Genomic DNA, 27,722 nt, shown 5'->3' on the forward strand with positions numbered 1-27,722 from the left:
CCTCTGAGTACAATTACTGCAACGTATTCATCCGTAACAGAACATGTTTTTTAAAGGACCAGCAACATCCAAACTCAAGAAAGGTATTGCATGTCAAAAGGCTATTTGTTTTTACGAGTAAAGGTTTAGTTTTCGTCTTCCTATAGTAGAACCTTTAATAATATGGTAATCAGATCCTAGCCCAAAAACCCTGAAAAACAAAATATAAAGGCATATTTAAATACGATTATATACTTTTATGATGCAGAATTTTTCAGGGGTACAGACTTGGGGATTGATTTATTATTAATGGAGGGTTGGGACTGGGTAAAACAAGGTATAGAAAACAGGTATGAGACCTGTTATCCAGAATTCTATGGACCTGGGTATTTCTCGGATAAGGGATCTTTCCGTAATTTGGATCTTCATACCTTCAGGGGCACATTTACTAAGCTCGAGTGAAAACTTCAAATTTCAAAGTTTTTTTTTGGGTACTTCACCCATCGAATAGGCTACTTCGACCTTCGACTTCGATTCGAACGATTCGAAGTAAAAATCGTTCAACTATTCGACCATTCGATAGTCGAAGTACTGTCTCTTTAAAAAAAACTTTGACTACCTACTTCGCCACTTTAAACCTACCGAGCTACAATGTTAGCTAATGGGGACCTTCCCCATAAGTTTTCTAAGCTATTTCTGATTGAAGAAAAATCGTTCGATTGATGGATTAAAATCCTTCGAATCGTTCGATTCGAAGGATTTAATAGAACGATTTTTACTTCGATCGTTCGAAGTATTTGCGGTAAATCCGTCGACTTCGATATTCGAAGTTGAAGGATTTTACTTCGAGGGTCGAATATCGAGGGTTAACCCTCGATATTCGACCCTTAGTAAATGTGCCCCTACGTCTACCAGAAAATCCTGTAATCATTAACTAACACCATTAGGCTGGTTCTACTTCCAATAAGGATTAAGTGTATCTTAGTTGGGCGCAAGTAGAATGTACTGTTTTATTATTACAGGGAAAAAGGAAATTATTTAGAAAAATTTGGGTCATGTGATTATAATGGAGTCTATTGGAGACAGCCTTTCTGCAATTCGGTGCTTTCTGGATAACTGTTCCAATGCCTGTACCAGAAATTAAACCTTTTTTTTTATACATCTATCATAACATTGCCTTTGCATGCTATTTATAATTATTTGTATTTGTCTGATGCTTTTACATTACTCATCTGTAGAATTTATTTAGCAGGTGCGAACTCATGGTGAATTTTCGGGTTTCGCCGCCACCGAATAAATTTGCGAAATTACTGTGAAAATTAGACTGCGCCGAAATTATATGATTAATATAATTAATTATATTAATTATATTAAATATATTTTGACACCAGGAACAATTTAGACGCCGGCGACAATTCTAGATGCCCATTGACTTTAATGGGCGCCGGAATTTTCGACAGTGTCAGAACTGTCACTGGCATCGGGATTCACGTTTCGGACGAAGCGAAACGGAAGAAATTCACCCATCACTACTCATGTGATCCCCCCAAGTTCCTCTATGAGGAGGCTGCCATATTTGTGCAGCAGGTTGACAAAAGACAGTCAGGTTGGCAAAACAGTCAGGTTTAGGAACTTCAAGTAACAATTACTTACAAAAGCAGTAAAAAATGATCAACGTGACCTACAGGTGACAATAATATTTTGAAGAATAATTTTTTAGTGTCAGTATCACAATGCTAAATATGCAAGTAACAGAAAAAAGTCACTTGTGGTGTATTACTTTGTTTTACCCAATCCCATCTCTCAATTAACATTAAATCAACCTCTAAGTGAACATCCCAAGCCTATTTAAACACCGTTAATGATGATGCAAATCTTTCTTCAAGCATGGACGTATGGTGAAATTTCATGGTTCGCCATTGGCTAATTTATTTGCAAGACCGTGGAATTTAATTTGACTGCCAAAACTTAGGTCATTAAAGAAAATGCAGAAAATACAATAGACACCAAAAAACACCCTTTGACTTCAAGGCATTTTTCATGAAAAAATGCAGCAAAGAACGTACCAGGATTCACTGAATTTTGTGCAGAAAAACGCCAAAAAATAAAAATGATGCGAAAAATGCCCTGGAATGAATGTGTTTTGGAATTATTTTGGTGAAAATGGGACAGATTTGCTCATCACACTGTAGCTGGAAAGATTTATTTTGATATGATTTTTAATGTGACTTCAACACCCCTCTGACGTTGCAAAGTTGATTCCAAAATCCTTTCCATCCAAATGCTACAAAATAATAATGACTTACTGGCTCCTTACATGTAAATAAATTGCAGCAGTATTCACTCTCTGCTCCTAGTGGCCCTTTAATGAGAATTTTGACTTCTCACACTGTCACTGTTCTTTATTTCACAGGGCAGTTTAAACCTCACTCGTCAAATAACCAATCAAAGCAACACCCGATGTGAACAACTTTATATACTGTACAACTACAAGTCCATATTTCTGCAAACAAAAGTTTTTTATTGTTTCATTTTATTTTTGCACACTTTATCTAGGCAAAGTCACACATCCATACAGTTATGTAGGAAGCGCAGAGCCTTCATATAATGTGTGTATATATATATAAAGATATCATAGAACAATAATAGATCCTGATAGCATTCTTACATTAGGGATAGAGTATCTAATGTATGTAGTTTAACATTTAGTTGCTGGAAAAAAACAAACACCACCATTGTGACATCAATGTTTATGGTTGAAGTTATTGGAGATTAGGTCTGACATGATTTATTAAGTTTTATACAATAATTAGTATGATATAACCAAATCATAATTCTCAAGTATGTGCACTCAAGAACATCCTGTGCAATTGTCCTGTGTGGATCCAAAAGTCCAGACATTTCTCAATGAAAGTGATTAGCAAGGCTGTTCCCACAATGGGGATCTCTGGCAAAAAGCAGTGTTCACTTTCATCTGCGCCACACTTGAATACATCAAGCTTTTTTTTGTGTAAATGATCAGGTATTATTTTCAGCAAACATTTTAGAAAATAACTGTATAATATTGTATATTGCCGGGAGCAACTCATGAACGACTAAGCTGCTTTTGTAGGCTTGTCTTCTCCAAACAATATTGTAGGGGAAGTTTTACCCTCTAAATCAAGATGGATTTTACATTTCCACCTCCCTGAGCTCAAGGGAAATAAATATTACCACTATGGTGTTTTAATTAGGCTGTAGGCCACACAGTATGAACACCATTAAGACCAAGAAATAGAATAGAAATGTTGTGTATGCTGCCATGTTTGATTAAATACAGCTTTCCTGGTTCTTGTGTCCGGATGATGTTGCATATGATAAAGCAAGCCTGACTACACTGGCTGTCTCACTTGTTCTTCTAACATTGCTTGCTGATACAGTGTGCTGAAGTTTCGGTAATTATTAGGAGTTCTTAGGCATTTCCCTAAGCAATGTCAGAATATGGCACAACAAGGCACATGAAGTGGACAGAAGGTTCCCACGGTGACACTTTGGCCGATGCACAAGGCCCCAGCGATCACTTGCTTTGCTTCTGTTTGGATGGAGGTTGCTAATCACAGGTGTAATACAAATGTTGCACCTTCAAATAAACCTACTTACCTATGATTTTCTCCAGTGTAAATTAATGGGTTAGTCATGTTGTGTCTACCCATTCCTACTATCAAAGCAGCACTGGAGGTGGGAAATACAGGTGACCTGCTGGGCTAATACTGCTTCAAAAGTGGTTTCTAAAAGATTCAACTCCTTGAACCCCACCCAGGATTCCCCCTATGCCCATGTCTTCCTTTGCCTTTGGTACCGAGCAACACTGAAAAGTTCTATCCTAATGACATGGCCATACATCAGACATACACTTATCATGTAGTCCAAATGTGGCCTGGAGAACATAAACAGAAAAAGATACAAAGCAGAGGATTAATGGGGTGATTCACCTTAAAGTAAACTTTTAGTATGTTATAGAATGGCTAATTCTAAGCAACCTTTCAACTGGTCTTCATTTATTCTTTTTAACAGTTTTTAAGTTATTTGCCTTCTTCTTCAGACATGTTCCAGCTTTCAAATGGAGGTCATCAAAAAGCAAATGCTCTGTAAAGCTACAAATGTATTGTTATTGCTACTTTTTATTCCTCATCTTTCTATTCAAGCCCTCTCCTATTCATATTCCAGTCTCTCATTCAAATCAATAAGGGGGTTGCTAGGGAAATGTGGACCCTGCTGAAATCGAAAACAGGAAAGTTGCTGAATAAAAAGCTAAATACCTCAAAAACCACAAATAATAAAAAATGAAAACCAATTGTAAACTGTCTCAGAATATCCCTCTCTACGTCATACTATGAGTTAATTTAAAGATGAAAACCCCCTTTAAGTTTTATTTAAAACATCTTTCCACCATATAAAATTCACTTAGGTTTGTGCAGAGTTTTATTTTTATAAAAAGCAATTGTCAGCTGGAAACTGACTACAATAGGGAACACTTACTTTTTCTGTCTGTCTGGATTTAAATCCCATGGGGAATATTTTCCATTGGCTGTCAGCGTGTATTTCATTTATAAAACAAACAATAATTTTGGCTTAATATAGATTTAAATGATTTCCTTCTGAGAATTCAGGTCTATAATAGCTGTGCTTTATACTGGCTCATCAACAGTATAATACAATCCCACTGAAACTTTCCCTTTTCTTATTCACATATTTCTACCCTATACCCCTTCTAAATACTACGCACATTTTTTGTCATGTGTATTAAAAAAACACATGAAATGGCAATGTTAGCTGTAAAGGGTTGCATAGCATATACTGCCATCATGAGACGTAATTGACAGATTGTATAAAAAATGGCAAAAAAAAAAAGCAAAATATCAACTGTATTTTCCAGTACTGTAAAAAAAGATGAGCGGAGCTTCTGTGATGTGTCGTAACATGAAAGCAGTATCAGACTGGCCCTCATTGGACCCACCAGAGAATCTGGCATTTAGGGCCCAAGAACAGTTTGATAAATGTTTCAGGTGTTGTATTGGCCCATGGTGGAATTATGAAGGGGCTGATGGGAAGTGTCCTAGACTGGGGTTCACCAGGAGATCCTCTGGTAGGCCAGTCTGACCCCACGTGAGACATGTAAATGAATAAATGCCTGTTAATATGAACAAGGGGACATGGCTTAAACGGACCACCACCGGACCTTCAAACATCAAATGAATAACATAATTTAATATTCAACATTCTGGTCCAGCTTTGAGAATAAAAAGTCTTTCAGGACTGAATATACAAAAATATTACAAGGATTTGTACTAAATTGCTAGGTGAGTGGTGGCGCAGCTTCTCACAAAACATGGAGCTAAAATAAGAGAACATGGAGATCACAGAATGATACAACTGCTCAAGTGAAATATAGTGTTCTGAGTGCTTGCTGTAGTGTAGTTTGTGTCATGTCAACATTTCTCTTTAGTTTGTTAGTGTTTAGAAGATTATTGCCCAATAAAGACAAACAGCAGTGGGCAGTACCATTTAGTTACATACAACGATGCATTGTGTGGTCTCTAGTTTGAATGCCCTGCCAGTAACAGTGGGGTGGTACCTCCCTCATTCTCAGCTCTGGGTTGTACAAGAAGCATTGGTAAATAACCAAGAACAAAGGAGACTAGGGAACCCCATTCTGCAATGGCTTTGCACATGCATGGAATTGCAATCAGTCTCAAGGGCTTCAGGACAGACTTTATATAAATGCACTACAATGGTTATACAATCCCATTCCCCACACGTCATAAGAACATTATAAAAGTAAAAAGGCACATATTGTGTTTTATCTCAGCTCAGTGAAATATATCACAGTGTGTGAGAGAGAGACAGCAATAAACATCTTGGCATCGTCCCAGGTCCTAACCACGGGGCTAAGGAATATGCACTGCTCATATACTCCATTATGATTGGTTCATCACAGACAAAGCCAAGTTTCCAACTTGTGATGCTGGAGTTTCGAGTCTTTGCTCCCATTTATGTACAGTAGCACCAGTTATCCCGTAGACGATGACCTTATACTATTGTGCAGGAGTTGCGACATTTAACACAACGCCTCTTCTTCTTCTTCTTTGGGTGGAACACCGTAAGGATTGCTTCATCAAAAACGTTCTTTAGGCCCTTTTGAGTCAAGGCGGAACACTCCAGGTAACACTGAGCTCCGATCTAAAATTCAAGACAAAATATAGACACATTTTATTACCTTCCCTTGCGCCATTGTATTAGACAGGGTGTACAATACACAAAACTTAAGTGCAGTATGGGCACAAACCATGAAGGGTTTGGCTAACACTGAAGGTGTATCCCCCTCAACACTCAATAGTGTAGTACACCTACATCTTGAGGATACTTCTTTTATAGGGGGTGCTTCATAAAAAATTGGCGAACTTGTTATGCCACAGACCTGGGGATGTATTAACATTACGCTTTGCTACAATTAGATTGGATATCAGCATTGGACTTTTCGAGACCACTAACCTACTCATAAATTGAGACTACTGTTCTTTATTGAGGTGCTCTGGTCCAATCCTAAACACGCTATTTCATACTATAGCACTAATTGTCTTCTATACTGTTGTACTGTATGCATATAGATTATAGCAAGGGATCCCTTTTGCACATGCAGCGCTGCCTAGTTCTATTTTAATTGGTTTTAATTTTGACAGTGGCATAGTGTTGAATAAATATTGCCTTTTATTCCATATCTAGGTGCATTTATTTATAATTGAGCTATTTGGGGTCACATGTGCAGGGGGAGAAGTCCCATTCTTGTTGTGTATATATTAGACAGGGTGTATTTTTTATGTGCTATGTAACCTGAGCCTTTTCTCCTTTTTTCCAGCAGCTTGAATGGCTGCCCTCATGGCTACACAGCAGCTTATTTATATAAACTATAGTGTTTCTGAAGCAAAAACACAGCTTTTACCAGTGCATGCCAACAGTATATTAAACAACATTTAAAAATCTTTCATTTTTTTGCTGTTACCGTTCCTTTAATGAAAGACCCAACATAAGTGAACCCCTTCCATAACTAAGGTTAATGTGGGACATCCTACATTGGGAGCTGATGTTCATGATGATAGAGACACCCATATTATTGCATTATCGTTGCATTATATGAGTGAAGCAAATGCTCTTATGTTTTTGCCTTGTTTTAGTACTACGGTTCCCAACCCATCAATGCTGATAAAAAATATGTAAATTATAAATGCATAGGTTTCAGCCATGCTGTGACACAATGTATTATCAGCAATTAAAGGCAAATAAAACCTTTAGCATACTAAAGGTACTGTAGCAAACACTGGCCTGAACCCATTTTTGACTTTACGTGCAGAAATTTGCAGGAACAAGGCTGCCTTTGTTTGGATTTGCCCTGTTAGGCATCAGATTAACCCAACTGGGCTAACATATCTAAGGCTCTATTGCTAATGAGATCTAGCAGCTTGTTTTCTGACGTGGCCAAGGACTCCTGAAACATACCATTTTTGAAAGCTTCATTCCCTGTTCTTGGGTGATTGGTTTCTCTTTCATATGGAGAAGTCGAGCCAAAGTTATAGGGTCATCGCGCAGATCAATCTGTAAAAAAGATGTTTTGAAAAAAAAGTGAGTCTTTTACAGGGCAGCATGAAGCAAGCCTTAGCTAGGTAGGAATATACATTATTTATTACAAGACTGGAGACCAGGGCGATATTTTATTTATATATCATTTAAGAGGTCTCCTAGAGATTATAGATGTATAATTGCATTGGGCGTTACATTCTGCTCCTGGATGTGAAACAATCTGTGCATGTTACAGCATGTGTGAGGCACTGACATTCTAGCAGTTTTCGTAAACACCAAATGGAAAACTTCAAGGTAATCAGTCTTCGTAGAGTGGTCTGCACTGATTGTTCCTCTGTCATACATTATATCATATAATATAGACGGGTTTCTGTTTCTCCAGGTGACATGAGGCTTGACAATAAGGCCTGATAAAGTCACATAGTCAAGTCTCAGTTTTAGCCACCCATTAATTAAAAACTCTCAGCTTCGTTTTCAAGTTTTAAAAAATTGCTTTTGGTTACAGTTCCCTTTAAGACAGATCAGTTCCACTTATAACATCAATGCTTTCCAACAAGCGACCCTTTTATAGGCAGCTTTGGTGCTCCTTCCACCAGGAAGGCTTATTTGCTGCCTGCAAAGATTTTATAAAGAGCCTAGAAATGTTTGTATGAATGATCAACGCGTTAAAAGAATGTGAAGCGATGAAACTTCATTTAGTAATTGCTTGAAAAATCTGCCATACTGTAGACACATTACTTACATTTACAAACACAGTTGCAAAATTCAGCGTTCAGTTCCGGCTATGGATACAACACCCTATGGGAATGTAGGAATTACTGCCAGGTCCAGACTACCAGTAATTCCAGGGATCCCTTGCATCCATGCACAGAATTCAGCAATAAAAGCTGCACAGGTGCATTGGAGCTCACCATATGTTGCAAAGGAACACGTGTGGGTGCAAATATCTTTGCCAATATCATCAATACACGCTCAATTGTGCATCCATTTTAGCACTTTACACATCTTGTATTTGTAAAAAAATCCTTGTTCTTTCTAAAACGATGGGCAATATATTGTGTTTGATAAAATGTATTGTATAGAGGCCTCTTCAACATGAGATATAATGTGCATACGTGTCCTTTATCTATGGCAGTAACATTCATAACTTCCAATAAAGTTAGGGAACTATACTATATACAGTATTATTACATAAGGCCTGTTTGTTTGGCCGGAGTTTGGACAGAGGCAGGAGGACTAGTTATCTTCTGTTAAGTTTCTTTAAAATAATAAGCTGCATCTAGTGTCACAAAAAATAGAACTGAATCTTCTGTGTTTGGGTCACACAGTGTAGATACTTCCACCATGAGCACTACCTGTGTTCCTATGAGGACATATGGAACATGTGGCATACAGGCCCTTAGCTCTGAAACCCATTCCTCCTGGACATTTTGATAAGAAGCAGGGTTGACAACAGAGAAACAGATTAAGAACACGTCCGTGTTGGGATACGACAGTGGTCGAAGTTGATCGTAGTCTTCCTGCAATAAAGGCAAATGCAAGGTTCTGTTATCACAACAACTCATGAATAGACAAAAAACTTTAAAGGCATAAACAAATCACCCAGCCACTTAAGAGCGCAGTTGTGAAAGTATTGGCAGAAGATGAATATTACACTAAATAACAGTCTGATTACGGTGTGAAGTATTATTGCTGTGTGTTGAATCAGTTAGTGGTAATTAGTGATTATTATCGGTGATTAGTAGGAAGACTGTAAATCACAATCCTCTTGATGTGTTAACAGTAGTGATTGGTGAATAAATTAGCCTGGCGCAAATTCACAGCGAATTTTCGCCGACGGCAAAAAAATTTTGGCCGCTCGTCAGAAAAGTCTCTTGCTTCAAAATTGCCTCGACACTATTTGCGGCCGTCAATTTTGAAGTTTCACACATTTTTCTCAAATATTTTGCAGTTTCGTGAGTTTCCCGGGAAATTCACAAATTTTTCCCTGCCCTGGTACAGTACTTGACAGTATCACACAGCACCACAGTTTTCTTTTCATTGGTCTGTGGACTGGAGCAGTTAAAGTGTCAATAAAAGATTAAGAAGAGGATAGAAATGCTGAACCTTGAAGGTAAGGTCACACTGGGAGTTCGGGAAGATTTAGTTGCCAGGCGATTTTTCATTCTAGCAGGCGGAAGGCAGGGGAAAGCAGTTCGAGAAGACTAGTTGCCCCAAAGAAGAGGCGATTAGTTGCCGGGCGACAATCTCCCCGAATCTCCCAGTGTGACCTTACCCTAAAGGGATTCTGTAATGATCTTTATGGTGTCGTTTTTATTTCTAAATTACACTGTTTACACTGCAAATAATTCACTCTACAATATAAAATATTGGTGTGTAGGCAGCCATCTCAGGTCATTTTTTCAGAAAAAGCCAGTGAGCACTATGGAACTGCTTTCTGACAAGCTATTGTTTCTCCTACTTAATGTAACTGAAGGAGTAGTCACAGTGGAACATGGATTTTTAAGTCACATGACTTGGGGAATCTGGGATCTGATAAAATGTCTAGCCCCATGTCAGATTTCATACTTAAATGTAAAAAAATTAGTTTGTTCTTTTGAAAAATGGATTTCAGAGCAGAATTCTGCTGAAGCAACACTATTAACTGATGCGTTTTGAAAAAAAACATGTTGTCCCAGGACAGTATCCCTTTAAGCACACAGCCTTCTGTATTCAGTTACATATATAACAATCATATCACAATGAAGATCCACACATAACTCTGATGTGATCTCCCCGGCTTGCTGATGTTATTAAGGACTTTCTATATACCCAGTGGCCTTGCACATGCTCAGTGGGCTCTGCATTCTTTGCTTTGGGACTGAGGCCAGAATTGCTGGTAGAGAATTGAGCTAGGTTAAATAAATGTTTTACCTAATGCACTAAAATGCAGGTCTAAGCAACAGTCTAATGTACATTAGTTGTTTTAGCAACCCCCCTGTGTGGCTGTGCAGAAAGCCTGATCTATTTACACTGTGAGTATCTGAACTGTTTGTGCTGCCAGTAGGGGCACTTTTGGGCACTTACAGTAGATGTTGAAATTTTGTATTTGAACATACAAAACATCACAGATAGTTATAAAGCTGTGTAATGAAGTATAACATGTGTATTGAGGAGTAAAACAGTGGTGTCGAAAGTGGCATTTGTGATTCTTATACCACTTTATATGCACCACTTTATATGCACCACTTTATATGCACCACTTTATATACACCCCTTTATATACACCACTTTATATGCACCTTTTTATATACACCACTTTATATGCACCCCTTTATATACACCACTTTATATGCACCACTTTATATGCACCACTTTATATACACCACTTTATATGCACCACTTTATATGCACCACTTTATATGCACCACTTTATATGCACCACTTTATATGCACCACTTTATATACACCCTTTATATACACCACTTTACATGCACCACTTTACATACACCACATTATATACACCACATTATATACACCACTTTATATGAACCACTTTATAGACACCACTTTATATTCCATAATTTCAGTGCTGTCTGATTGTGTCCCATTGACTTGAATGTGTTATGTCTGAGGTGCAAAGTAATGATGTAAATAATATGTTGGTGAGGCAAATCTTTATTAATATCAGTCCTTTATAAATACTGTACATCATTCATTTTACAGCAGCCTTTACAGAACTTGTATCTGGGGTTATATATTGTACTCAGCAATATAAATATGCCTCTTATTGTATCAACAAAAAGAGCTACACGCCAAAGACCAGTTTGTCAATTCAATGAAATCCCTTACTCTGGGACCCCTAGATGAATTTGGAAAGAAAATGATAGCGCAGTAATAGTAGAGTACATTTATATATTATTATTTATAATTCTGCCAGTAGATGGCAGCAAATAGACATACATTCCTGGTTTTCCTTCAGTTTTTGGTTTTGTTTACTAGCATCGTTGTCGTCATTGTTTGTAAACAGAACATTCCCAATGTAGAATTCTGTAGGCATGAGGGCATGTGCTGGTTGACTTGTACTGGGCTAAACCTGCCAACTGCTCAGGGTGACAACTGACAAACCCAGACGTGGCAAAAACAGGACTTGGCTTTTCTTGCATCACTCCATCCCTGAATGCTGGGAATAGGATTGTCCCGAGATGATTTTACTGCGTCTCACTTTGGATATCATCACCCAGGGCAGGAACTAGGGGTAGGAAGAGTAGGCACCCGTCTAGGGCACAATCATGGGGGGGGGGGGCACACTTTTAAAGGGAATTTTATTTTCTTTTTTTTAAACCCTGGTTTGTTTCACCTTTAATAGTTTTTAAATTTTCTAAACTGCCTGTTCCAAACCCCTCTCGCCCTTGTACTGCGGGCAGAAACACTCCCCACCTCCCTCTTGGCTCCTGCTGGCAAAAGTACATATTTGGGGGACATTTTGTGGATTTTTTGGCTGCTGCTGGCACAGGTATAGGGGCAATATGATGGCTGGGGGGCAAAATGCTGGCACAGGTACACAGATGTTTGGGGCAATATGATGGATTTTTGGCTCCTGCTGGCACAGGTACAAATTAGGGGCAATATGATCTTTTTTTTTTAGCTACCTCTGGCATAGGTACAGATTGGGGGCTTGGGAACAATCTGAGAGATTGTTTGCTGTTGGAACAGGTAAAGATTGGGGCAATATGATAGGTGCTGGCACAGGTACATGGGGCAATATGAATGTTAAAGTGGGAAATGGTAATGAATGACCGGGTGGGGGCGGGGGAGCACTGAATCCCTTGCCTAGGGTGCCAAAACACCTTGGCCCGACATCACCCACTGCAATAGCTTAGCCAATCTGCAAGGTCTCAATGTATAGTCCGGCATACTGGGCCAGGGGACAACTAGCCAGGCATCCACTCACTGGAATACATTCACTGAATGTCTAACAAACTTTCCAATAATAAACTGAAAATCATAACAATGAACTCTGGAACTTTGTTTATCATCATACTGTACTGTACTGTACTAAACCACTGCATTCTAACTAGTTTAGTACATTTTTTTTAGTAAACACTGGTGCAAACTATAAAATGTACGATCTTTTCTCCACTGGCTGATGGGATTGCTAAATACCAAATCTATATTAATTATACTTCTACTAAAAGAAGGGTCTAGTAGGGAACATATATTTTACTGGCTGGTTAAAGGGAAAGGAAAGCCCACAGCCCCTATCCCAAAACTTTCAATCATTTTAAAACTTTCCCTGCACAAACTGATTGATATTTTTAGTGAGAGCTTTCAAAAGCAAGTGCCCTGATAATCACCTTGCAGGGCCCTCTCCCTGATAGGCCTATGATATCTATACCAACAGGTAACTTCACCGGTAAAGGTATGGGATCGGTTATCCGAAAACCCGTTATTCAGAAAGCTCTGAATTTCGAGAAGGACTGCATTTTAATGGAATAATTCACATTTTTACAATTGATTTTCTTTTCTGTAATAATAAAACAGTAGCCTGCACTTGATCCTGACTGAGATATAATTAATCCTTATTGACGGTTTAGGGCAGAGACACGCTGAGATTCGGGGAGATTAGTCGCCCGGCAACAAATCTCCTCTTCTTTGGGGCGACTAATCTCCCTGAACTGCCTCTCCTGCCTTCCCGCTGGCTAGAATGGAAATCGCTGGCGGGATGGCACTCGGAGCGCTTCGTTTTCCGAGTGCCATCCCACCAGCGATTTTCATTCTCTGCCAGTGGCGGAACTACCGGGGGAGCAGGGTGTGCGAGCGGGCCAGGGCCCTCACCCCCTCAGAGCCCCCCGGCAGTCCGCGCGGCGCATATTCCCAGCCAGTTCCGGGTGTACGGAGGGGGGCGGGGGGCCCGGCTGCGCGTCCTGCCCCAGGGCCCGCCCCCTCTAGTTACGTTTCTGTTCTCTGCCCTTAAGCCTTATTTCTTCTTAGAATACTTATTTCCAATTATTCAACATTCCTTTTCATCTTTAGCTACCAGCAGTATTATACTCTTGTAACCTTTCAACTTAAAAAGAAAAACCAAACCGATGTTGGTCCTTCATTATGCCTTTCTGCTTCATCATATCCATGCTACTGAGAGTCCCATGTCTCTCCTCCTCCTGTGTCTTAAGAACTCTTTCCTACACAATCTGAGACGTTTTCACTTCTCTCAGATTTTCTCTGCTTTCTTAATACAACCATGGCTTTTTTTTTTGCTTTTGCTGAACTAGACCCTGCAGAACCATTTCTATAATAAGAAAAAATAAACAGAATAATATTAATTCACAGAACCGGGATACACTTAAAGTGCAATGGACACAGACACACACTATTCAATTCATTTGTTCATAAATGGCTGGATGCATTAACCAGATATTACACAGAGAATCAGCAAAAACGCCCCTTTATTAGCATATTTAAACACAGCCTGAACCAAACAACCATTGTAAATAAAATTGACTCTACATTGTATCCAAATAAGCTGAGAGGGGCTGGATTAGTTCAGTTGGGATAATATTAAATTAGTAGCCTATTATTTAGTATAAAATAAGTTAAATTATTTATGCAGTTTAAAATTATTTTAATGTATTTTTTTTACAAAGGACACGTAAAACTATGTGTTGTAAATAGGAACGTCACTTTCCTGTGTATTAGAAACTGAGCAGCTGTGGGAAGTCCCTTGGTTCATTTTCTCTTGCTGTAACGTTGCTGAGCACTCAGGACTAATTGTGACTTCCCTGGCTAACACATTTTATTTAGAAATCCCTGACTCTATCTAATTTAACACCATGCCAAGGTGTAGCTTGAGTACTGATCATTACACAGAACTGCTTTTCCTTCCAAATGGGAAAATGCTAATATAAACTTAGTTTTTTTGGCTTTTGTATTCTTATTGTGCAAAACATGAGTTCTGGGAGCTGACACCATCTTTTCCTATAAACAAGAGGATGTTAAGGCAGCAATACACACGTAGAAGGGCTGAAGCATTGGCGCCAGGGTGTAAGTAAAATTAGTCTCAGGAAGACTATATTTGCTATTTAATCCATCCGGAATCAGTTACACTAATGACCTTGCACACTTAGAGGGTTGCTGTCCATTGTCCTGCTTTGCCTTATGCCCTTGTCCATTCCATGAGTATGAGAGAACACAGTGATATGTAGTAAATATCTATAGCCCAGGAGGGCCCTGGGTTGATATTGTCTAAAAAATGTATTTGATGGAAGGGGAAGCACATGGGTGGACCAAGAGGGAAGAAATAAACAATTCTTATAAACCATTATAACAGGCTGCACTATGGGAAGGATTGCCACTTGCCCAGTATTTTACTGACCCAGCTGGCATATAATGTACTTGATGGCAGTTGTACTGATATGGAAGGAAAACAACAGAGATACAAAGGGCAGCATTTTGTTATGGTGGCAATCGTATACTGGCACATGGGGTGAAATTTCAATACAAAATAGTGTGTTACCTGTTTTTTCATCTTTGATCTTTATACTAAACAGGTACTGCCAAAATAATTCTGCTCGTCCAGTTGCAGTTACAACTCTTGACAAACAACAGTGTATTGCAATCAGTGCTAAATTTTGCATCATAGTAAGAACATTCAAGATAAGTTTTGTCATATGTACAGAGTACAGCATATACAGCACATTAAAATTCTTACTTGAATGCCTTCTTCACTGACAATTAATTTATTTATTCTTGCTATATAAAATAAAGTTACAAAAATGTCTGTCTTTTAAATACAGTAAAGTTACAATAAGTCCTATCTACTCTAGCTAATGTACTGTTATCAAAATGAGCATAACCATAAAGTATGAGTGTAAAATGTAGTGTTTAACAGTATTTGCACTATATTTTAGCAATATTGCACCGCTATCTAAATCCGGCCCTGTTTGTTAAATTAGTGTGTGTTATACAGTCTGACAGCACTCGGGTCAAAACTGTCCCTGAATGAGGACAGGAAAGAGAAAAGTGGCAGTACAGGATGACTAGAGTCCTTCATGATAAGCTCTGTCTTTCGGAGACATTGTGTGGTGTAAATGTCTTGAATTGCTGGAGGGGTAGTGTCAATGATCTTCTGAGCCATTTTCACCACTCTTTGCATTTTCACCACTCTTTTCTTGCGTGGAGCAGATGCTGTACCAGGATGTAATACAGCCTGTGAGGATGGACTCCACAGTGCACCTGTAGAGAATGGTGAGGACTGTGGTGGACAATCAGGATTTCCTCAGATGCTGGAGAAAGTGAAGGCATTAGTGAGCCTTGTTGATGAAAACAGCTGTGTGCTCTGTCCACTTGAGGTTAGTGCTGAGGGTGACCCTCTCCACAGCGTCTCCTCCAATGTAGATGGGAGCATTAGCTGCACAATGTTTCCTGAAATCCATGACCAGCTCTTTAGCTCTCATCCTAAGTCTAATAATATTTGAGTTGTTATGCAGTTCTGGATTTAGTGGGCGGCCGCCCCGAGGCCGCTCGGTCCTGGTGCCCGGCTGCGTGGTCCTAGCACCCACCCACATACCCCCCTCCGGTGCGAGCATGTATGTGTGCCTGCAATGGAGTGCTGGGGAGCTGGGCTTGCCGCCCCTTATATTCTGCCGCCCTAGGCCCAAGCCTTTGTGGCCTCGCCAGAAATCCAGGCCTGTTGTTATGACTTCTGCTGCTCTCTGGCTGGGAACAATGGTGGTCAAAATGTCCCTATCAGCCTCTCACGGCTCCTGATAGTACAGAATGTAGAATGGCCCACTGATTGCACACAGAGCAGTGATATGTGGAACTCAGAGCCCAAATGATCAAGTGTTTTTCCTGCTACAAGGAAAAAGGAAATGAGTAGAACCTGGGGATCAGAGGAGAAAGAGGCCCTGGCACATTGAAACGATTTTCTTAAAAGGAGTGGTTCACCTTCAGGTTGACTTTTAGTATGTAATAGAATGGACTATTCTTAGCAACTTTTCAAATGGCCTTGATTTTTTATAGTTTTTCCTCTTCTGTCTCTTTCCAGCTTTCAAATTGGGGTTACTGACCTAGGCATCCAAAAACCTATTGCTCTGGGAGGCTACAATGTCTTTGTTATTGCTACTTTTTATTGCTTATCTTTATATTCAGGTCCTCTCCTATTCCTCTTCCAGTCTCTCATTTAAAACACTGTTTGGTTGATAGGATAAATTAGACACTAGCAATGAGATATAAGTGGAAATGCCAAAGAGCTGTTGAAAAATAACGAAATAATTCAAGGCCAAATGCAAATTGTCTCACATTATCACTGTCTGCATCATAATAAAAGTCAATTTAAAGTTAAAATTGAAAGATTTTTTTTGCTAGTTGGTGTTTCATATGTTGGTGGCCATATCTCAGGAAAGATAGAATATTATACTAAGAAGTGAAAGTGTACACAATTGCACACATATGTACACAAGTACATTCTGTCTTATAAACAAAAAACCCTGTATTTTAGTATTTCAAGGCTTTTGGGGGCAAAAAATAAAAGGCTCCATTGAACACAACTGACCAGGTAAAGCTTTGTTTGGAAGAATTTGTGTGGAGTGTTTTCTACACCAAAACACTGTAGAAAACACAATTTTCCTGTACAACATAGAAAAACTGGTATATAACGTACATTTACATTATTTGCATAACTGTTGCTTTAAGTCAAACAAATGATTTATTGTAGTTACATAATTTTATACATTACTGTCCCTTTAAATCCAATAATACAAAGATATTTGGAGACCCCCTACCTGTCCTGCAGTGTCATAGAGTCCCAGGAGATACTGCTTCCCTCCAACGTTTACTGTTACTGAAATGCAGAAAAGAAATACATGAACATCAGGAGCTGTTTGAATGGAGGTTAATACTCATCCATCATTATGTTCGGCTTTTAAGTCTCCGCAAGTCTGTGCTACAGTATATTTCCTTGGATGGTGACAATTAAACCAAACTGACAGATATCGTCTTTAACCAGAGACACTAAAGGCCACACTTACAACAGATGGTCCTAGTCAGTTTTTACAGTGACTGGAATATAGATTGAGTCGGTTTGTCATTTAACACACTCCCGAGACATCGTGTCTGGTCTGTACAAATCAGCTTGAGTACAAAACAAAAAACTCATTAGTCGACTAGATTAAAAATACAAACGCAAAACTGCCCATCGGAATGGAAAAGGTAAGGAAAAGAAATGATGCAGAAGTGCTAAGTCTCCATTTCAGGATAACCGTAGCATGCATTCCTTTCTTCTTGGGTATCCTTTATCAGCCTCAGCCCCTACACTAATAATCCATTTCACTTATTGATTCTACTTTATGTTTACTAAGGTAATATCCATTGAAGGAATTATGTGTTGGAGCCATATTGGTGCCATTGTAAGCACTCTGGCTTGGGTGTACTTCTAGTTCTGTCTTTGAATATTACATGAAGCATAGAATGGAAGACATCTGGAACTGGTAAAGCAACTGATATAAAGTAAGAATTAGCTCCATATTCATCTTTTGATTGTTTGGACAAGAACAGCAGAGCTCATATTTATTATATTAAATAGACCATCTCCTGTAAAAAGCATATTTCTTTCAGCATAACAGGTGGACTTTTAACTTTTATCTTTCAGTGTGTCACATTGTGGAAACAACGGAAATACAAATACAAACACTACAGACTTCAAAGTTTAGGAAAATCCTTAAAGATAATAGGCCTTAATTAACACTGTCCCAGTCACAAGTTCTAGAGCACTGTGTTAAGTAAAATCGCTCCTCTTAGGGGCCTTGCATGTAGCAGTTGCTCTTGGATCAATGGTCCATCAAGGCTGTGCTTTGCACTCAGTACTGTCAAGTGGAGGGGAGCAATAATGGCTGCCATACACAGGCAGTAAGTACAGAGCTCTCCTGTCCTTGCAGGTCCTGGCACCCCATAGTCTGAGCATCTGAAAGTTAAGTGGCTTTCTACATGCCACTCTCAGCCCACCCTCTCTGATTGCAGAGCTGCCAAATGCAGAGCAAGATGCAACTCTATGCATTCCATTTAAGGTGCACAGAGTGTTGTTGCTTCGAGGCACAGCATACAGGAAAGTGCAAAAACAGGAAGATATGTATCCTTTTTTGGCACATTGCTCCATATATTGTAAATAAGCCCTCATGTATGTTGTGTCAGTGAATGAAGGTTTAAAATCTGTGAATGCCCCTTTTTAAATCAACATATGAATCATATTTCGGTGTTTTTAAAAAACAGTTAAATAGGGGGCATATCAGCTTTCGTATGTTTGTAAAGCTCCTCTAGCTGATTAAAATGAGGAATGTGCAATTTGTGGAAGATTTTGTCCACTGTTCAGTTGCTGCCAATGACAAAACTGTCTGTTTCCTGAAACTGTTTACAAAGTGCTGCTGCACAGAATTAGATCAGACCTAGTTTTCAACTTTTATCTGCAAAAATTAAATTTTTCAATAGAAAATATGTTATCTCAATAAATAACTAGTCATTCTATTCACCTCCATACATTGGTGGGCACAAATAAAAGTTCCAGTGGGAAGGCAGAGCTGGCAGTTCAGGGATTAGTCTCCCTAAAGAAGAGGAGATTTGTCGCCGGGCGATTCATCTCCCTGAATCTGCCTGTGTGCCCCGACCCTTAGACCCCACACTAAAAATGCATAAACTTGTAAGCTCTGTAAGATTCTGTTTTCTATTTGTTCAGATTGATTTTGGACAGAGCTCCCTAATTAGTTGAACTGCCAATTATTTTCTCCAATGAGATGAATAAACTTTAATGTGTTTAGTTTGAACAAGCAAAGATCTGTTTGGATGTTTGTATACCTGTCTCTTATCTAGGGCTGGAACTAGGGTAGACAGAAGGTCGAAATGGTGGTGGGGGCCACTAGGCATGTACCTCCTCTGTCTGCCTTCTCCTAGTTTTGACCCATCTGAAACTTTGGGTGCATGTGTGCGAGTTGTACCCACATGGCGGGGAGGGAGCGTGTTGGGCCAGCCGCTTGCCTTGGTTGCCATTAAGCTGAGGCCCAGCATTGCTCTTATCACTAAAAAAAGGGCTGCATCTACAACCACCTTAGTGATTCCCCAAACATGATCTTGTTCTTACTGACGTGTTCAGTGTCAGGTATAAGTTTCTCAGTCCAGTGTGAACCTGAAGGCAGCAGGATTAATGTCACTTCACTGTAATCTAATTTCTGTGTGCTGCCTGTGCTATGCAATGATATTTATGAAGGCTGCATACAGCCTTTCCATACAAAAGATGTCTAACAGTTTAGTACAGGGGTGTCCAAACTTTTTGCAACGAGGGCCAGATTTGGTGAGATGAAAATGTGTGGGTGCCGACCATTCAGCCTGGTAGCTAGCTTGCAATCAGGATCATTCACTCCTGGAGATGGACGCGTACACAGCGTTTAGGAAGTGGAGAAGTGGAGTCTGTTTGGATTTATTCTCCACGCCTCATTTAAACACGGAATCGCATAGCCGTAATATTTGGGCACATGATTAGTGAAATGATCGTCTATACTGCTGCCTGTGTGCTGAAGGTGTTAGCAATAGACACGAACTGGCACGTAGTGACGCACCGCTCTCACATACTTCTTTAGTTTACTGTACTGGCACATCAGTACTTCTATTGCACCTTCAGCCCTAAAGAAGTATGCGAGAATGGTGTGTCACTACGTGCCAGTACATGTCTACTACTATCACCTTCAGCACACAGGCAGCAGTATAGGCCAAGTGGCAGATCATTTCACTAATGTTTCCCAATATTACTGCTACAGCTACACGATTCCCGATTGCACTGTGCTGGCGGGCTGCATTATTATTCATTTTATGACAGAGGCTGAATGCTGGTGTAAATTTGAAAATGGGCTGCAATTGGCCCGCGGGCCAGACTTTGGACATGCCTGGTTTAGTTCATACAGATAGTTTTATTAAATAAAACCCAGAAAGGTTAAAATAGTTTATATGTTTCTCCAGGTTTTCAGACGACATTCACTGAAACCCAATGCTCAATTTATGCTCAATATGAGTGATTTGCTACAAAACCCACAAAATAACATTTATATAACTTAATTCAATACAGTACATTCCAGGAATTGAATGCTCATCAAAATAAATACTCTTAGCACGGCAGAGTATTTTAAATGTATGTTCTAAAGGCCCTCATACATGGGCAGATATAAGCTTCCAGCAGATTACGTTGGCTGCTTATTAGGCAGTATATGGGTCCCTCTGACGGGCTCCTCAGACCAATATCTGGCTGAAAGTTGGTCAGATGTCAATAGGGCGGGTTTAAAAAACCTGTTGGACCGAGGACCACCTCGGTTTGTTGATGCTGCCCTCGATCCGACCGCCCTAGTGCCCACGATTGTGTCAGCCTGATATCGCCCACCTCAAGGTGGTTATATCAGGGAGAGATCTGCTAGTTTGGAAACGTTGCCAAAAGAGTGGATCTCCCTATGTATGGCCTGCTCAAAATACACATTCAAATACACTTTTAAATACATGTGGATTTTTTTATATTATTAATTAAAATAAAAACCTTACAATAGAATACAATAAAAATTCATTAAATATCTGCTCATTCATTATGTATTGAACATCCTTGGAGACCTCTAGTTGGTGTGAAGATCATGGGTTGCGTATAGTCTAATACACATGAACACCAATCATTCAATCTGCACCTGCATTCATGGATTTAACTTTTTGTACACATTTATGATTAATTTAGAACATGGTGTTATAACACAATTCTATAAACAGGACAGCTACAAAATTACTACATGTGGGAAAACTATGCCTTTCTCTGACACCCAACACCCAAAAAAGGGCAAACTAAAAATCCCAAAAGATTCCTCTTGAGAATGACTTACCATCTGTGAATTCTAAATAACAGTGCATTTAAAATAAGACATATATCCGAGTTTGAGGGTAGACTGTCACGGTTGGGGTTGTTTTCTCTGGAAAAAAGGCGCTTGCGAGGGGACATGATTACACTTTACAAGTACATTAGAGGACATTATAGACAAATAGCAGGGGACCTTTTTACCCATAAAGTGGATCACCGTACCAGAGGCCACCCCTTTAGACTAGAAGAAAAGAACTTTCATTTGAAGCAACGTAGGGGGTTCTTCACAGTCAGGACAGTGAGGTTGTGGAATACACTGCCGGGTGATGTTGTGATGGCTGATTCTGTTAATGCCTTTAAGAATGGCTTGGATGATTTCTTGGACAGACATAATATCAAAGGCTATTGTCATACTAAGCTCTATAGTTAGTATAGGTATGGGTACATAGAATTTAATTAAAAGTAGGGAGGGGTGTGTGTATGGATGCTGGGTTTTCATTTGGAGGGGTTGGACTTGATGGACTTTAACTATGTAACTATGTAACTATGTAACATAAGTTACCTTGCAGAAGGCACTGAATAGGCTGTAAGATTTTCCATAAGCTTTGTTGATTTGACATTTGCACTCTCATCTCATTCATAGCATTTACCATGATGTCACTTGTGCACAGATACCATCACTTCACTTGATAGATTTATTTTTGAGGGAAGTGCTCTTAAGCAATTGTTTTGCTTCGGGTGTGTTTATATGATTGAGATTCAATCAGCACTTCATGTTGCTGGCCTACGCAAAGCAAAGTGTGTGCCAATATAAACAATCCTGGGGATGCTATGAAGACTGATTTGTTTGATCCATGCAAACCATTCATAAATAACAAAGGTTAAATGAGTTTCTAACTGTGTGTTTTTAATTATTAAACACCTTTGTTTTTAAACACCTTTAGAAAGTCAACTATTTGAAGCAACGGTAGAGTCTAAAGTTAAGAAGCCATTGAGCTAAATTCGTAGTTTTTTAATGAATTTTTAGGAATAGATTATGGATTAAGCTAAACAGTCATTACTTCATGGATAACTTCAGACAAAAATCTTACAGCAACATTATAGGTGTAACTAGAGGTCATATGTGCCATGTTTGGTGCAAATCCTGACATTCCCACCTACGGAGATGGTGCTTAATACATAGATGATCTTTACTGGTTTCGGCATGAAGGATATTTATGACTTTCAGGATCATTCTCCACAGAGAAATGCTAAGGCTCATGGTAAATGCACTGGTTTCAACTCCAGTTCTTTGCGCTGGAGGAAAAACACCTGTACCCAACAGTGCTGTCTGTCATTGACTATGATGGAAATCTGAATAACACCAATGGAACCAGAAGATTTCCACTTCCTCTGTGATGTATATTACATATTACAGCTCTCGTGCTGTGAGATGTTTACCCACCTTTTTGCAATTATCTTCTTGAGGAACCATCACAGAATCATCACAGACTAAAGCTGAGACAGCTGCACACAATCAATGCCCATTTCAAGTGGGATTTGTACTTAAGTGAATGTCTACTATAAATAAAACATCTCTATTTCCTGCCAAAGATGTCTGTCACTGGGTTGACCTGTTAGGGAAGGTGCAGGCCATTTGAAATATGGACCTCTTTGACAGTTGTTAGATATAAAAACTGAAGGGCACTGTATCAAAAGTCATTTACAGAAACCTCCTATATACATGAGCTAGCTGTAGCTACAATTATTGAACAAGAAGTTAAAAGGTGTTTATGGAGGATCAAATGTTAATTCTTTTGAAGGCTAGACTAGGATGTTTGAAAGAATTTGGGGGTTAAATTGTTTTCTAGTTAGCAACAAGGTCGTTGTTGTGTTAACTAGGTGCAATATATAAGAGGCAGATTATAAGAATATTTCTTATAATGAATTGTTATTGTAGTCAGTAGCTGTTAGGTAGGAGAGTTTTTAGGTAATCTATATAAGGCTGAACACAGTGAGTCACTTGTTTTTGTTGACCTAAAGAAAACAAGAGTGGATGATGCTAGAAGTCTGTTACCTCAGAGAGGTGCCAAGGTAAGCCAAATGCAGGGCCGGTGCTGCCATGAGGCAAGATGAGAACCTTGTCTCAAGCATCAGTGAGTGTCAAGTTACCAGGAGCTGCAAAAAGCCACCTTCCGCAACTTTAAAAGCTGAATTGCTGTTTTTTTAACTGTAAATTAGACTCTGCTAATGCAGCAAGCGCAATAACACTCTCTGCATTAGCAAAACGGCCCCCCTTTGACCTGCTCTGATGCTAAAGTTTTAAGAGGGGGTGGCATTGAGGCTGCTGCCAGAATCAGAGCTGGCCAAATGCTTAGGTTAGCTAGTGGGAGGCAATATTTGTATAGCTCACTGAAGATGGTGACATATAGGGTCTAGTTGAAGAGCACGGAAGGTGGATCAGCTTTCCGGTGGTACCTCACCAATCAGGGAACCAGTGTAGGAATAAGAAGGTCCTGTTGCCAGATAGATAGAGCCATAAAGCCAAATTCTGTGGCAGAAACCTGAAAGCTGTATAGCTACCTGATCTGAAGAAAAAATATCAGGACGGTACCCTGCATGAGAGAGCCAAGTCTGGGAATCCTTGTACTGTGATTTATAATATTATTATTGTTGGGAATTGTGAGAAGTGGAGAAACTGTGTGTAGAGACCCTGAGGGTAGGTGTTTTACTCAGCAGTTTCCCCTACATGTTGGGCACCTAAGTGTCCTTTTAATCCACCCAGGCAGCTATTGCCACTTTTCCTGGGTCATTTGTTAGTTGATTTAATTATGGCTTGCCCAGTAGGTGGCAGCGCTTAGAGTGAGAAGCAACGCTAGCGTCTATCTCCTTCGCTAACGAAGTGACGCCCGTTAGTAAATCGGCGAAGTAACGAAATGCCATTACGCTGGCGAATCATCGCCAGTGTTAGTCACTTCGCCCTTTAGTAAATGTGCCCCTTTATATTTACTACAAGCAGTCTAGGTTATAATAAAGACAAAAATCAAAAGCAGACCCAAATGCTGATGGAATTAATTAGGAAAATCCTATATTGGTCTTTTGTGTGCAATCACCTGCCCTTTCTCCTAACTATTTGTAGGGACCCATAGAGTTAAATTTGTCTCTATGGCTTTAATTCCCTATACTTCCTGATCTCCCTTGTTACTGGGCAAAAGCTCATGTATCTAGTTTAAGTATTTGCATATCCCAGCTATTGGCCAGGAAGCGCTTTGACCACCTCTGCCTCACTTTGGTATAGTACTGGGAAAAGAGTCGCACTTCCTCTTTGCCTTCCACCTGAGGAACAGGGGGGATGTGTGTTCTGAGCCTGGGCATGAGTCCAGTAAAGTCGGGGTACAGGGCCCCGTGAATGAGGCATTTGATAGTGGCAGGTGTAGCTCCTGTAATAGTACACTCTAGGGGGTATATTTATCAAAGAGTGAAGTTAATAGTGAAGTTCCGCCACTAGAGTGAAATTCCGCCACTTTCCATTCATTTCTATGGGATTTTTAAAGGCGTATTTATCAAAGGGTGAACTTTCACTTTCACCCATTGATAAATATGCCTTTCAAAATCCCATAGAAATGAATTGTGAGCTGCGGAATTTCACTCTAGTGGCGGAACTTCACTCTTTGATAAATTTACTCCTAGGAGTGTAAGTCAGTTAGGGTTGAGCTAAAAAGAGCAGTTCTGAGCTCCAACATAGGAGTGGCAGTTTGGAGGTATCTCTCCCAGGCCATATCGCCTGTAGTAGAGTAGAGTAGAGTACCAGTGGAGAGGGAATCAAGACTAGAGGATTTACCTGAGGTGATCCAAACTACTATGGGGATATCTCGCAGAGGTGAAGTGAGATTCCTGCCAAGTCTGTCCCCAGGGAGTGTCAGCCTGTGTTACACTCTGTATGTGATGTGCCTGTACCACTTGTCTCTGAACCACTGTGATGTGAGTAAGCCCTGTGGATGTTCAATAAACCCTTTTTGTTATATTATTTTCAAGAACCTCTGGCACCCTCTGTCTTATTTTTCTGCATAGCAGCATGAGAGGTGTAGTTGCACAACACCGTTACCTTCCTTTTCCACTGTGCGAAGGCCCACTCTGGGTGAGAGAGTCCAGTGTAACCGGTGTTCTATTTGTACTAGTCCGGGAACTTTTTGAGCCCAAAAACGTTTTACATATTCAAAAAATTTGGCAGAGATTCAAATACCATTATTCTTTATATGGAGGAACGCTGGTGGTTCTGCTGCCCCAAACACATATGCTCCTAATAACTGCCATTTCTAGTTCCAATCCTCTCAGCCTATCCATTACTGTCAACCCATGAAAGTGAAGCTGTTTAAGGCCCTTTCATGCTTCGAGTCCTGGGTTCAGTCAAAACCCCTGTATCCACTGTAGGGCCCCCTTTCAGAAATCTTCTTAAAGGAATAAGGTTAACTAAAGAAGTAAGGCAGACATGTTGCAATGTTTTGGGTTTTTGTACCAGCTTGATGCAACTACAGCCCTTTAGCAGGGAAATTTTGAAAATTTTTACGTAGTTTTGTGAATTAATTTGCGAAATGCGGATTTGCCGCTAATTTGTATCTATCGCATTTATTCGCCCATCACTACCTGTGACAGCTGTGAAGATCGAGATACTGAACCTTTAGGCTGGTGCAGTAAGTTCATTATATAAAATATGGAATTTCTAGCCATACTGTATTCATTTTTTAATATACATTTCCTGTTATTTGCATAAGTTCTGCTATTGACATTCACAGTTGCTGTACAGGAATCTACAAGGTTCTAACTGAGATTTATATTCCAGATATCTCCACCAGAAGCTACAAAGTAATGTATTATAGTGTCCCCTTGCTGTTTTGGCCAGCCAAACACTAGCTAGTCTGTATATTCCTTTCAACTATAATTGAAACATTCCAGAGCATGCCATCATCAAACAGTCCTTTTTAAAACAATACAGTGAAAATGGAACACAATGGCAGCATAAACACACTAAGTTTGAACGATAATGTAATTATTTTCTGTTTCACTGTTGCTGCAAGTATGCTATTATAACAAAAGCCATATGGTCAAGTGTGTTATTCGGATCAGCTAACTGAGACAGATTAATGATGGCTGGGAAGGAATGGAGCTTTTATACATGGTATATTATTTGCATGAAACGCTGGAAAAATGAAAGCCTGTGAAATGCTATTTTGCCAGCTTGGATGAAATAGCAAACTACCTCCTGTGACGGGGCGTCAGCTTGATCTCAGGGAGATCTCAGCTGGATATTCAGGGAGCCACTAGAGAAAATAGAACCATGAAACACAAAAAAAATGCTGAACTGCTCTGTGATAATAAACTTGAAGGATAAACACATAATAAAGGTTTGCATCTGTGAGTGCAGAACTAGCAGTTTCCCAGGAGGAGCATTGAGGTTTGGGAGTTACAAAAAACTGGTCCCATATGACTGCTTTCCTATGCTTGTGATTTCCAGTATCTTGAGGTTTACAGTCTCTGCCATTTCTTTTGCAGGTGCCTCTAGTAGGCAATGGTTAAGAGGACTTGCAAATAGCAAGTCTTGGGCAAGCTGATGCACACTGCAACATGACTTTGCTTCTGTCTGACAAATAGGACATTTCTAGTTTCTAGAGTTCTCAGAATAACTTGGTCTGCTGTGTTATTTGGTAAAGCAAATACAGAATGTTCCCACAATCAAGAAAATTTAGCCTCATGGGTTGTGATCTTTAACTAAATGTATTTTTTTTACTTTTACATTGTTTTCTAAGGAAAGAAGAGGAAAGGAAAGAGGGAGAGGGTGTATAATAGGGTGCAGAGAGCACTCATATTATATAGTGGTAGGGAGTAGGCACCGCCCATAGATTGATGAAGAAAGTGAGGTTCATTTGCAAGCATAGACAGGTATAGTTCAGTGGTCTTTGGAGTTTTTGCATATGAGTCCCAAAAGGTAAATTTAGCATTTAGCTTGGCTTGTTGACAGGCATCCAAGGTCTTTGCATTTTTTCAAAATCAAAATTTGTGTTTTTTCAAAATCAATAGTTGGAGATTTCAGGCATTACCCAAGTGAAGTCCAGGAGTTGCTTTTGCTTCTGATTTCTAGATAGGATATTGCAGCATACAAATATCATGAAGAGCATGATGGAGCATTGGTCCTTTTTGAGAGATTTATGTAGCTTGTTCTTTAACAGGCATTGCCTAAAATGTTTTACTAAGACTGAGCTACCAGCTTAACTACACGCTTACATAAAGTAGCTGGTTAGTA

At 39.6% G+C, this 27,722-nt stretch overlaps 1 protein-coding gene across 1 annotated transcript in view; it reads right to left on the bottom strand.

Annotated features, from left to right (window-relative positions):
• Positions 1 to 4,083: 4,083 nt before the first annotated feature.
• Positions 4,084 to 27,722, bottom strand: part of rhoj.L (ras homolog family member J L homeolog) — a 50,163-nt gene continuing 26,524 nt past the window's right edge. Inside the window, 4 exon segments of the mRNA NM_001092656.1 lie at positions 4,084 to 6,198; positions 7,513 to 7,608; positions 8,949 to 9,113; positions 17,358 to 17,416. Coding sequence (NP_001086125.1) covers positions 6,049 to 6,198; positions 7,513 to 7,608; positions 8,949 to 9,113; positions 17,358 to 17,416 — 470 coding nt within the window. The 3' untranslated portion in view covers positions 4,084 to 6,048.

This window comes from Xenopus laevis, chromosome 8L (genome assembly GCF_017654675.1).
Source record: "Xenopus laevis strain J_2021 chromosome 8L, Xenopus_laevis_v10.1, whole genome shotgun sequence".
Classification (NCBI taxonomy): Eukaryota; Metazoa; Chordata; class Amphibia; order Anura; family Pipidae; genus Xenopus; species Xenopus laevis.